Genomic DNA, 14,160 nt, shown 5'->3' with positions numbered 1-14,160 from the left:
GGGCGTCACGGATTGCCACCCTCACTTCTGTACTGCTGCTGGCGGGGACGCAGAAGAAAGGGCGGCAATTCCATACCATGCCACCCTCACTTCTGCGCTACTGCTGGTGATGGTGCTGCTTTCAGAGCTGGGCTTCCAGCCCCAGCCATGGAGCTTCCTGCAGCTGGGGGGGGTTCCCGGAGGTGGGTCTGACCCAGCCCCAGGAGTGGCCCCTGCAGGGGAGGAAGTCGTCTCATCCCTCCCCAGCCCAGCTGGGACTAGCAGCTGGAGCCTGATGCACAGTAGGAGCCCCCAGCCCTGCCACTCCCCTACACTAGACAGATTTCATGGGGGAGATCAGATTTCACAGTCCGTGATGCATTTTTCATAGCTATGAATTTGGTAGGGCCCTAGTTTTATCTGGGACTGAGAGAATTTTTATACTGAATTTGAAATTACTTGAACAAAAGCTAGTATGGGCAGGAGTTTTGTATAAGAGGGGCAGATTGTGAGAAGTTGATACATGGGCAATCAAAGCTGGTATAATTTTACCATTGGGATGTAATAATAAAGCAGATAAGTAGAGAGGATGCAGAGCTGTGAAAGGCCTTGAAGTGTAGGGCAAGAAGATTCAATTTGATGCAATGGAGGAGGAGGAGCCAGTTGAAAGCCAGCTGCTTTCTACACATATGTGTTGAAAATTGGTGGATTGTGAATGTTTTCTAATGTGGTTTTTTTTTGTTTTTTGTTTTTGTTTTTGTTTTGTTTTGTTTTGTTTTTTAAATCTCAGAAACTACAGGCTCAGGAACCAGTAGAAGACCAGATGTGAATCCATTCTTGGCACCCCGATCTGCAGCAGTGCCTCTCATCACCCCCACTTCTCTTGGAGCAGGTGGATCGGGGCATCTGCTTATGAAACCTATTTCTGATGCCCTGCCTACTTTTACACCACTGCCAGTGCTGCCTGATGCCAGTGCTGGTGCTGTACTAAAAGACCTCTTGAAACAATAGATGGTTTTGAATCAATATTGATGATGATAGCACTTTAAGGAAAATAAGAACTCTATATTTTAGATAATTTATCACAAAGAGGCCTTTTGTAAAAAGTTGTGTACTTGTTTGCAGATGTACTTCGTTTTTCTTTTAAATTTAATTATGAACTAAACAGTGCTTTGGAAATTGTAGGAGTCACGGGAATAACTGTCCTCTTTATTCATATTGGTTCTGAGGTAGGTTTTAAACTGGAGAAAAATTATTCTATCTCAGTTGTAGAATTGTAAAACAAACTGTGGGACTCATAAACACTAGCTGTACTCTTGAGTTGTTTCAGGAGTGCAACAACAATATTAATTCTTCGGTATTGGGGTCAGTTTGTCAAAGAGCACAATCTGTTGACAATGGGCATGTGAGGAACCACCACTGCAAATTAATTAAGATTTCTATCCAAAATTTATACAATATTTGGGGTGTCCATTCATGACACAAATTCCAAAGAACGAGGTAGGGAGGCATGTAGGAGCTTGATTATTGGAGATGACAAAAATACTTGCAGTTACTCAACTATATTTACGTAAAAAGGTATCCCTCTCCTAATAAGAGGATAAGTTGCACCCCAAATTTTGGACCACTTTGAGGCACATCAGTCCTTTTTGCACCAGGAGCTATATTTTTCCCAGTCTAATAGCCGCTTATGGCAATCCAAAGTCACTGGCACCAAGGTGTTAATCCTGGAAACAAAGGAGTTGGAGAATATCTTTGATTTTTTTCTAAAATCTTCCATGTGGTGCATAGCTATCAATGGAGAATTTAACAGGTCCATGGGAATATTAATATATATATACATGCTGCAGTACTGTAATGGTTTAAGATGTATATTTAAAAGACTTTTATCTTGCAGGATTTGATTTGAAACAGGTTTAAAGTTTGAACATATGTATAGAACTTAAAGGTAAACAGATGTTTACTTACCCCAGATTTGTAAATAGGTCTATATAAGACCAGAGCCAAAGCCAATTATTATGTAAATTTTGCTGTGATGACTTGTACACTTTATACTACACGTTGCAGATAAAGTATTGAATTGCATACTGAAAGTTAAAACTGAGCTTCTTAGAAAAACAGTTAAAATCTGCAACAAAGTTTCTTTGTTTAAAAATGTTTAGTTTCTAATCCTGTTTGTCATTCCTTGTTTAGTCAGTGTTAAAGGTGATTATTGTGCAAGTTCTATATTAGAACTGTCAGCCTTTGATCCTCTCCATTTTTATTACATACCCTTAGTTTAAATCATTATGAGAGTTATGTTTAAATAAAATTAATCACAGAATCTTGTATAGAATCTGCCAAAATAATGACTGCAACAAAACTTTTCTTTCTTTATATATAGATAAAATGGTAAAATCCCTTCATTTCCTTTAAACTCTTCTCTAGCAAAATTTCTCAATTTGTTACTCCAGTCATCACGAAGAATTCAACTTTGGAATCACTTTCATACAATAATGACATTCCCCAATGTAGCAGTGTTTTATGGATTTGAAATGGAAGGTTAATGCAAATTTAGAAGCAGATCAATCATGCTAAATTTTTGTTTCAGATCACTAGTATCTGTTATAAAATCTCTATTATGGATAAATTAATGAATGCTTTCAAGTCCTTTGAAATTTGATTTCTGAAAGGTCAGAAAGAATATTTCATGTATGAAAGCAAGTATTATGTTGTATAAGAACTAAATTTTAAATTCCTATTAAATTTTTGGATACCTTTGCTGAGAATATTCAGGTAGGTTACTTAAAATGTGTATTGTCATTGAAAAACCACCATCATGGAATGGTTATTTTTTGTCCAAAAGACTCTAAAGAAAGTTTAAACCATGCGGTGTGTCTGTGCAATCTCTTATATTCGTGTAATTATATTTATTTCGGGGTGAGCAATCACTTCAAATAAAATCCTTTTGATGAGCTGATATATACAGAAATGTTTACCTTTTAAAAATAATGTATTTTACAGATTATTAATACAAGTGGACATAGGCTGGCAGCTGTCATCTGAATATAGTGGTTGACAGCCACATTTTGGCTGATTACTATTTTTCACAAAAAAGTCATCTTGATTTTTAAAAACTGTATAGAACTTAAAATGCACAGAAGTGAAACAAGTTAGCTTCATAGCTACCAGGAAATACTGCATATTGGGGACCATTGACTTCAGTGGGCTTTAGATCAGGTCTTTTATGCAATAGCTTGTTAACTGCCACCTAAATCTTCCCATGCTCTGGAAAACTTGGGCAGGGGGCAAAAATAGTCAGGAAATGTCAGAGTCCCTAATTCATGTTTCTTTTGGAGAAAGGAAAATGTATCAAATTCTGAGAAGCCTATGGAATTGTATAGATTGCTTCTGTAGGCTTGGGAGTATCTGTTTAGAGGGAATGGGGTTTCCCCACTGCATTCCTCCTTGGGAAATAATGCTGTTCAGTCCATTATTTAGCCGCTAGAGAGTACAGAAAGGACTGAGTTGACTTAAGCACACTTCCTTCTGAGAATGTTTTGCCTGCTGCTATTGTAAGTAATGCCCAAGATTGCTGTTACTGAAAGATTAGTGAAAATATCTTTTCTTCTGATCTTTTCTCTTTATTTGCTTTGTGCATTTGATGATTCTTTATACATAGTCTGTTTCCCATATTTACAGTCAATTAGTTAATCAGTTTTTCCTGTTATTTGTGTGGGTCTTTCCCACAGTAGTGGCTGGAGAGAAACCTTTTACATAGCAAAAAGGTGACTATAAAATCACAAATTGTCGGTGGGGCTTAGGAGCAGGTGCAGTCCTTGAAACTTCTTTTCACTTAATGGACTAGATTTTACATTTTTAATTTGACTCTGTCCCCCAAACCTCCTTTCCCACAGGAAGAGCTGCATAGTGAGTGCTCCCCAGGTTTGATCTGATAGGCCCATGTATTATCTGCAGTGGGAGAACTACATGATATTAATGCGAAGAAGCTTTTGGCAGGCTCGATATAAAGGGAAAATCAGAAATTGCACCATTTTGGGTTCTTCGCTCAACTCCAGGCTACACAAATGAAGGGAAGTATCTGGCACTTCATAGTAGTTCTGTTGGAAACCAGGGGCATTATGCAATAACTTACATCTTGCATTAAAGCTCTTCTGTGCAACTGTATCTGCAACTGGGTTTTATCACTGGTGTAAAATAAAAATGAACACGACTCGTTTATCACAGTGTAAACAAACTGTTGGCAGCAACCTAGGTGGACACAACTAAGTCAAATGGCAACTCATAATCTGATTCTCATTCACCTTCCTGATAATTTATGCACTTGACAATGATTTTTCACTAATAATTTGTAAGAAGGCAGGCGACTTGAAAGAAGAATTTATAAAGCAATGGTTGGCTGATACATTGCATTATTAGTACAAAAGAAAATGTAATTTAACTCATAAATGTTTCTTTTCACATTGTAAGTAGGCTTGGAAGAAGGATTAGTTTATCGGTAAATGTTTATTTCATTATTTACACACAAACCCAATGAAAATAAAATGTCTTGTCAATGATAATTGAAATTTACTGATAGGCAAAGTAAGAAAAACACTACTTGAGAACTTATTGGACTCAAAACCCAGTGATTTAGACTTCTGAATTAGGCTTATTACAAATGGACTAGCAATTGATTAGTAAAACTAAGTATGATATGTTGATATAAGAATATTTAATTTGTATATTTTCACATATGATGTTGACAAGTTATGTTTTAACAGTTTATAAGGCTTAAATAATTCTGACTTCCTCCACCGCCATAATTTCCAACAACTGTGAAATTTAAAATGTTTAAAAACGGGGAAAATGGTTAAACCCATAATTTCATGCAACTGAGAAAATTTAAATCAATAAAATCTAAAACAATGCTTAAAAAGAAACATCAATATTATGCACTGAAATTATTTTAAAAAATTGAATCCTGCCAAGCCTGTTGCTACCACAGTTTTCCAAGTAGCTCAGCTGCTACTTTACCACTGTCTTAAAGTTCCAAGACTTATATTTTCAGTCAGTTGCAATAAATCATTTAATATGTTTAATACACATTTGTTTAATTATGTGTTGTGGCTTTCTAGGTATCTTGACAGTCCCAGGTCGGGAGAAGATTTAGCTATAACAAAATGTCATTAAACTTTTATTTAAGAAAAAATGCAAATTTTTAATTTACTTTGGAGAGAAAAACTTTGCTGTGGAAACAGCAGTGACAGCTTAAAGAATCAATTGCACAAATTCAAGCAGGGCCTAAATTTGGAAGGACAAGAAGTATTTATAAAAAGAATTTTGAAAGCCAAGCTCAACTTACATTCTGATACAAATAATACCAAGAGTGTTAGATTTATGTTTATGTTCAAAGTCTTCCTTTCCTCAAAGTGCACTTTTTGGAAATGCCGAAATATCAAATGCAAATTGAGAAATTTAATTCTGTCCATATAAATGAGAGAGCACACCAGCAGGATGTCTTTAAACATTTAAAAAAAATTCTGGCATATTTTGATATGTCTTTACAGCAGGAGATTTCTTATTTTGCCACACCTGATAGTTACTAAAATCCTTATTAGCTGTTAGATAAGTGAATATCTGTAAGGTGAAAATCTACAGCTTGTGGCATTTGTTTTGTGCTGCATTGTGCTATATAAGTTTATATACTTTTCCATTTTTTTGCAGAATTGCAAACCTTAAAAGCTAACAACAAAAATGATACATGTAAGTTGGCAATGTATGTTGCACAATAAAAAAATTAGCAAAACAGCTGCTGGCTTTTATTTAAAAAAATAGCTTGCACATGTTGTTTACAGCAGCACAAATGTCATATGTTGGGTGAGCTATTGCATGCAATTTCCACAAACTTACACTTAAGGACAGTTTTTGGGGTTTTTTTGTTTTTTGCAGTTCAGATTTAGAAACCTTAAGTGTGTAATATCAGTGGAATACTTTTTGTATCAAATAATTTAGTGCCCCAGAGAACTGATACATTAATAATAGCTAGGGATAAAAGAGGAAGCAAGATCAGAGAAAATATGGCTCTTCTATGGTGGCTGTATTAGTTGATATTTTAGAATGGTAATTTGACCAAATTACTAACACTTTCCGATTTGGTCAAACAAATGAGAAGTAAAAGCAATTGATCAAAGAAATAAATGTGCTTGCTGAAATAAAGGTTAATATCAATTAGACATAAATACCAGAGGACACTTACCATCCAGTAAGTGCCCACATGGCGTGATTTGGTATTGTTCTATGCTTCCTTACTGGCGCATGTGACATGGACTGTTAATTTTCTTTTTTTTTTTTTTTAAAGGATTTACATTTGCTGTTTGTGTCAACTTTGAGCGCACTCTTTTAATGAATTTGTTCGCAGCCAGTGTAAGAATCTTATTGAATGGCTTCTCACAGTCTTGATGGGGTTTAATGGCATATTTGCTCAGAATTTTCTGGCAGCCCATGTTTTCCTGGCTTTGAGAGGTGACCCTCTATTGGTCTTTGATGGACAACCCGTAAATATTATTGTGAATTTCACAGTAACACTAATAATGTTTCCTCAATTTTCAGACCTCTCTAAACAAGCAAAATGGATACTACTTTGTAAATTTCCCTCTCTGCCAGCAGACATTTTGATTTGACTGTTTTATCTTTTTTTTTTTTCCCTACTTGCTCCTACAGAGCTGCACCATAGAGTTATCTGCTTGATAGTATTTTATTTCCTCTAGGAAAAGACACTGAATCCCCTGATGATATTTTAAGCTAACGCTCAAATGGAGTGTTTACATGATGGGTAGAGATTAGGCCTGTTTTAAAAAATAATAATAAAGGGAGATTCTCTTTGAAGAAAGAAAAGGAGTACATGTGGCACCTTAGAGACTAACCAATTTATTTGAGCATAAGCTGTAGCTCACGAAAGCTTATGCTCAAATAAATTGGTTAGTCTCTAAGGTGCCACAAGTACTACTTTTTTTTTTGCGAATACAGACTAACACGGCTGTTACTCTTTGAAGAAAGACAGTCATCCTTTGACTCCAACTTGCTGCTATATGTGTCTATAACAACTGTGTAAACAAAGGGTTACTATTGTGACTGCATAATTTCCTTGGCCACCTCCCTCTTTTTCTGAGAAGATGCTGTCTGTTATTTTCCCCAATCCTGTCTTTCTCCTGCCACAGTTCTAGCTTTTTCCATCTGGCTTTGAAAATACACCCTTCACAGTGCTCCCGCACCAGTAGAAAATTAGGACACATCCTGCTGTCAGCATGACTTTCCTGTTTGCAGGTGCATAAGATATAGATCCTGCCAAAGAAACCACCATAGTCCTAGAGACTGGAGAGAGCCTCTTGGTGCCTTCATGCAGCTGGGATGTGTGGAGTGGTGGTGAAAGGATAATAATTGGGTTTTCTTGTGGCCAAAGAAGAAAAGATACAGCCTTACCAAAGAATGGAAGTGAAGAAAAGCCATCTTGTACACCACTAGTCCTAACTGACGAGAAGTCACAAGTGCTTCTCTGCAGCCACATATTGGGAGTAGAAGAGTTTTGGCAATATTAAGTGTCAGCAGCAGTCCTTGCAGTGAATTATCAAGTCCCTTGTGGTGTAAAATATATGTAATCAGTGACATGGTCCCTGAAGGTCAGCCTTCATAAGTCCAGAAAAAAAAAATTGATCTGTATGTCTCATTTTCATCAACCCTCAAATCCAACTACAGGCTATTTACATATGAGCCAACTTGGCACTCATCACCTTGCTCGATTTAAAACTATATTCATGTTTGCTGATAATAAACATAATAAAATATTCAACTTTATAGCCATCACATCTGCTGCTTGGGGAAAAAAATCCTGACTGAAACATTGATACTTGGGAAAACGCCTGTATAAACTGATGAACCCTACCTTCTGTTCTCAAGTTGCAAAAGCTGGGCTGACAGACCACAACAAGGAACAAATGCCACAGCTAAGGATCTGTCTTTTAAGACTGCCCAGCTACAAGCCTTCAAGAGAAGAACCCTGGGAATTGAAGACCAAAGTACCCCCAGCTGAATTCTGCAGTTGCAACAGGCAACTTCTAAACTAAGTCCCTGCATCATATAGCACTATCAAGAAGTTCTTCAGTGGTCTTGAAGGATAGCCTAAAGTAAAGCACATTGCCATAGTCTAATCTGGAAGTGATAGAGGTTTGAGAGAGGGGTGCATGGCTGGGGGAATAGCTTAGTGGTTTGAGCATTGGCCTGCTAAACCCAGGGTTGTGAGTTCAACCCTTGAGGGGGTCATTTAGGGATCTGGTGCAAAAACTGGGGATTGGTCCTGCTTTTGAGCAGGGGGTTAGACTAGATGACCTCCTTAGGTCCCTTCCAACCCTGATACTCTACGAGAAGGCTGCCATTTCTTGGTCAACCACAGATGAAGAAATGAACTCCAGGCCACAACTTTTATCTAAGATCCTAGCAACAGTGATGTATCCAGTAGGACTTCAAGATTGCAGTCTGTTGACAAAACCTCTGCTGCATACTGTCACAACCAGCCAACATCCTCTTATCTTTTCTGGATTGTGCCCCAGACAGTTTGTTCTCATCCAAGCCTCAATCTCCTGCCAGATATTAGGAAAGCCAAGAGAGTACAGAGAATATAGAGACTGCAGAGTACCATCTACATTAAGATTTCAGTACAACCCTAAATGTCTCTAAATCTCCTTTAGTGACCTCAAATACACATTGAACAGGAAGGGTCCCAGGAAGAAACAGTGTGACCCTGCACAAGAGAGCCCCCACACACATATTTCTAATGTCCTTTTTCTACTGAACAGTTGTTCTGGAGAAATCCAACCTGCAATTGGAACTTAAACCCCTGTTTTAAAGAAATGTTTAGTGCTGACCTTCAGCTGATTTGATTGCATTTTTCTTTGTGTTTTCTGAGATCCTATTTTTATGGTTTTTGGTAAAAGTTACAAGCAAGGTACTGTAGAACACAACAGAACAGACAGTGAATGTTTTGGAGTACTAATAGTTACAGAGAAACATTTTAAGGAGTCCAAGCCACAAATTGGCAAGAATGCGACTTAGCGAGGTTGAGAATGTTGATCAACAACAATGAGGGCCAGCTATTTTGTATGTGGAGGGGATAGGGGTGATGAAACTGCATGGTTTTCTAAAAGGACGCTTATCTTTTCTGGCCTATGTGATTCTTGAGTCTGCTAAACTAATCTAGCGGTACTGAAGTAAAGTATTTATTTGGGGAGAATTCATGCGCTTTCTACAAATTTAAAAAAAAAAGCAGTTTAATATATACACATTTAAAAATACATCTTATAGCATCTGGTACACACTTTTTTTCCTATCCAGCTAATGATTTCAGATCTGACACAAGATGGGTAGCTTCTTTAAAAAAATCTCCTTTGCTAGTTGTTATTACAAGACCAAAAAGTCATATTTTTAGGATATGCATCACTGTTTAAGAGCGTGATTAGAAAAGACAGATGTATCTGTAATGTAATACAATGCATACAACCTGTGAGTAGTTCCAAGGAAAAAATTAATCATTTTCTCCAAGTGAAGAGTATTTTGCAACCCATCAAAATGCTTTCACATTCATGCAGCTGTAGATGCAGGCTGTACTTCTAATTTCAAAACCTTAACGGAAGGAACTTACTAGAGAAAGATGGTCCTCGTCATGGGTTTGATTAGGAGAAATATTTGCTTTTATAATACAGCCAATGAAAGCTTCATCCAGATCATTGGGAACACTTGAAAACAGCCCTTCTCCATGCTCTGCCTGTTTCTACAATATTTGAAGTCTGACTGTTCTGTAAACGAGATATAACAAGTGAAGTGAAACTGAGGTACTTGTACTAGATTTGTGAGACTCAGAACTCATTTTGTCAGTGTATTAAATGCTTGTGAAAGGTGCCAGATTGAAAGTTGTAGAGGGGGACATCCTGAGCCTATCCACAGAACAAGAACAACATTGACTGCATGGTATTCCCTCAGTGCCTTGCCAACTTCCCTCAGTCCTGGAGAGGACCACTTTTATGGGCGAGAGGGTGCTGTGATTTAGTCTCTATAGTCAATCAGTGCTTGGCCTGACTGCTGAGCTTTCCAGCAGTGGTTAGTTTTCCATGTGTGTCCACTGGGAAATGAAATTAAACATACTTGTGTAGTGTGTACCTCTGTACATATGGCAGTTTTTGAGAGGGAATGGATGATAAAATCAGTGTCTCCAAAACCCTAGTTTTAAATGCTTTGATTTAAACATTTGTCTTCATGAGAAAAACGCCTCATTTTTCAACATTGTTTGGAAAGAAGCAAGAAGACTTCTAAGATTAGAGTCAGGGCAGAGTTGATAGGGGAGAGTCCTGCGTCTGTATTCACCGACAAAAACTTAGTTAACGCAGATTTGAGGGTGCCTAGAGATATTTCATCCTTCCAAAATGTCGAGTTTAGTTAAACTTGGAGCTCTGAAAACCAGGAAACCTTAATTTTGCCCTTCTGGAGCTGGTAATAGCCACTGGGAATGGTTCAGTAAGGGTGACGCAAAGGCTAACAAACTACCATGGGACATCAAAGATAGGAATGGTGAAGAATTGTAAAAGGGGATGAAGAGGTTATACAATTTAACAAGTGTGAGCTTTTCTGTTGAGTAGCCACGCTGAGTGTAGTGTAGGGGTAAGTGGCTTCTGTTGAGTACACCTGACCTAAACACAAGTTTTGCCTTGCCAAATTAAAGGTGTTAGGTTCTGTCCTACAGTGCTCATGTTCCCTATTTCTTTAATGTTCTGTAGTATCTGCAAGAACATCGTGATAGTATGTGTGTCATGAGTGTGTTGGGGCCTGCTCAAAGAGGGCAGCATTAAGGTTGCATTGCACAGTTGTGTAGCTTAACTGTATTGCCTAGTTTCAAGAGTTGAGGAACAATTAGAGCCATAGTTCCAAACTCAGGTATGTGCCAAAAAAAGTATGAAAGAATGAGGTAGTTTTGTAAAATGCTGTTTTTAGGAGAGTGTATTTTGGAAATACCTTGCTCAAATGACCCCAGATTTGTACTAATAACCCTACTCCAGGAGGCACAGCAAATTTCAAGACATTCCAAGTAAGTGTGCAGATTTTAGAGAATTTAGAATAGTCAACCTTTAAACAGAAAGCAATACCTCAACTTGAACTTGAGCAGAGCTGCTGCTCTGCTGTAATATATGTAAATAGGTAATGTGTCAGTAGATGGTGCTCAAGAATATTCTGAATTGTCCACAGGTTTTTTTAGATGAATAAAAGTAGTTGTGTACTGCAAATGGTTCCCTTTGTGCAGCTCTTTACCTCAGATTTTAACCAGAGTGGTGAGTGTGAAGGGCAGATTGAGAAGGCTGTGGAAAGTGGTATTGCAGAAATTCCACTAAGGCAAACACCCATTCCTTTTTTCTGGAAATAGGTTTCTTCGCTGTACTCAAGACCAGCCCAGACAGTGGGTGTTATACGCTCCTGTCAGCATATGGAAACAGGAAAAATAAAAACTTTTGTTATGTAATTCCCTCTCTAAAGGGACCTGGTTAGCTGGAGAGTGCTCAGTTCTCCTCTTGTCCTCAGCAGATAGACCCTCTTCAGATTAGAATAATAGAAACATAGGGCTTGAAGGGACCTCAAGAGGTCATTTAGTCCATCCTCCTCTGTTGAGGCAGGACCCAAGTCAACCTAGATCATCCCTGACAAATTTTTGTCTAACCTGTTCTTAAAAATCTCCAATGATGGGGATTCCATACTGGCTGATGAACCAAAGCTTTTAGCCTGAGGTGTTTCTTTGTCAGCAGCCTTGCTCTGCCTCCTTTTCTTGGCACTCTTAGTGAGTGTGAAATGTGGTGATGACCAAAATCAACTGAGCCAGAAGGCTGACGACCAGTGATATGAAGTGCGCCTCTCCACTACAAACATGGGTATTCATGAGCACAACTTAACTGCAGAGACGTTTATCTTGTCTTGACCCACCTAAATAACTTGTCAGACACCCCTTTAGTCAAATCCTTTAGTGGAGAGAGAGTTCAGTAATCAAAAAGACCAAAACACAATATAATTTTTTTTGTAGATCTCATAACTTGGGGGCCAATCTCATGGTTTTTGGGGTCTGATTTATGATTTTTGGACCCTTATTGAAAATACTGTAACTTTGGGTAATCTGCAAGTTTAGCTACCTCACTGCTCACCCCCTTTCCATATCATTAATATATTAAACAACATGGTACCTGGCATACAACAATGATGCACTGCTGTTAACCTTTTGCCATGATGATATCATTTAATCCTACTTGCTTTCTGTCTCCTAGCTAGGTTTTGATCCATGACAATATTATGCCCCTCACCCCTTGCCAGCTAAATTTCTTTAGCAGCCTGTTTTGTGGGACCTTGTTAAGGGCTTTTTGGAAGTCTAAATAAATTGTCATCTGGTTTTCCTTCATCCACTAGTTTGACATGCTCAAAGAATTCTAAGAGATTAGTGAGACACCATTTCCTTTGCCTCGTGACATCAGCAAGTCACTAAGAGACAAACTTTCAAAAGTGGCCACTAGTGTTGGGTGTCACAAATTGGGAGCCCAGCTGTAGATGACTAGGGCCTGATTTTTCAGAGGTTCAAAGCACAGGCAGTTTCCATTGACTTCAGTTGGACTTGTGTTGAGCACTTCTGAAAATCCTAGCCTTTCTGGCTAAAGCAGAGCACCCAAAATTAGAGACTGCTTTGGAAAGTGCTGGTCTTAACCTCTCTGTCCCTCAGTTTCCTCATCTGTAAAATAGAGACAGGTTCTAAACTCTCTGGGAAGATGATAGCATTAAAGTTTGTAAAACACTTTAGCTCCTCAGATGGAAGATTCCATAAAGTATAACACATTATGTTATATCTGTATTTAATTTCTATATGCATTTCTGTAGTCAGCATAAACCTCCTTACATCTGTCTAGTAACATCTCTGTAGTGTCTGTGCTGACAAATGCTTGAGTCAGTCCTAAGTGGAGCACAGGATCTGATTCAAGAGGTGAATATAGCTGAACAGCTCAGTAATAGCAACCATAATGTAATTCAATATAACATCCTTGAAGGGCGGGGAAATGCATAGAAATCCCGCCACAGTAGAATTTAACTTCAAAAAAGGGAAATACAGAAAAATGAAGAAGCTAGTTAAAAGGAAATTAAAAGGAACAGTCACAAGAGTGAAATGCCTCAAAGCTGCATGAAAATTTTTTAAAAACACCATAATAGACGCTCAAACTACATGTATACCCCAGATTTAGAAAGGGGGGGGGGAATAAGAGGACCAAAAAATGTCACCATGGCTAACCAGCAAAATAAAAGAGGTGATTAGAATCAAAAAGGCATCCTTTAAAAATTCCACCACCTCCCTAGGTAACGCATTCCCGTGTTTCACCACCCTCCGAGTGAAAAAGTTTTTCCTAATATCCAACCTAAATCTCCCCCACTGCAACTTGAGACCATTACTCCTTGTTCTGTCATCTGCTGCTACTGAGAACAGTCTAGAGCCATCCTCTTTGGAACCCCCTTTCAGGTAGTTGAAAGCAGCTATCAAATCCCCCCTCATTCTTCTCTTCCATAGACTAAACAATCCCAGTTCCCTCAGCCTCTCCTCACAAGTCATGTGTTCAAGTCCCCTAATCATTTTTGTTGCCCTCCGCTTGACTCTTTCCAATTTTTCCACATCCTTCTTGTAGTGTGGGGCCCAAAACCGGACACAGTACTCCAGATGAGGCCTCACCAGTGTCGAATAGAGGGGAACGATCACGTCCCTTGATCTGCTGGCAATGCCCCTACTTATACAGCCCAAAATGCCATTGGCCTTCTTGGCAACAAGGGCACACTGTTGACTCATATCCAGCTTCTCGTGCACTGTGACCCCTAGGTCCTTTTCTGCAGAACTGCTGCCGAGCCATTCGGTCCCTAGTCTGTAGCGGTGCATGGGATTCTTCCATCCTAAGTGCAGGACTCTGCACTTGTCCTTGTTGAACCTCATCAGATTTCTTTTGGCCCAATCCTCTAATTTGTCTACGTCCCTCTGTATCCTATCCCTACCCTCCAGCATATCTACCTCTCCTCCCAGTTTAGTGTCATCTGCAAACTTGCTGAGGGTGCAATCCACACCATCCTCCAGATCATTTATGAAGATATTGA

The 14,160-nt window shown here is 38.6% G+C and overlaps 1 protein-coding gene across 1 annotated transcript in view; it reads left to right on the top strand.

Annotated features, from left to right (window-relative positions):
- The window catches only part of TRIP11 (thyroid hormone receptor interactor 11), an 80,343-nt gene extending 75,173 nt beyond the window's left edge, over positions 1–5,170 (top strand). Inside the window, exon 21 of the mRNA XM_027817845.3 lies at positions 770–5,170. Within this exon, the coding sequence (XP_027673646.2) occupies positions 770–990 (221 nt within the window). The 3' untranslated portion in view covers positions 991–5,170. The remainder of the gene's footprint in view (positions 1–769) is intronic.
- The last annotated feature ends 8,990 nt before the right edge of the window (positions 5,171–14,160 follow it).

The sequence above is a fragment of the Chelonia mydas genome, chromosome 6 (assembly GCF_015237465.2).
Source record: "Chelonia mydas isolate rCheMyd1 chromosome 6, rCheMyd1.pri.v2, whole genome shotgun sequence".
In the NCBI taxonomy this organism is placed as follows: Eukaryota; Metazoa; Chordata; order Testudines; family Cheloniidae; genus Chelonia; species Chelonia mydas.
The sequence above is the reverse complement of the archived record's forward strand: the minus strand, read 5'-3'. Positions and strand labels throughout refer to the sequence as shown.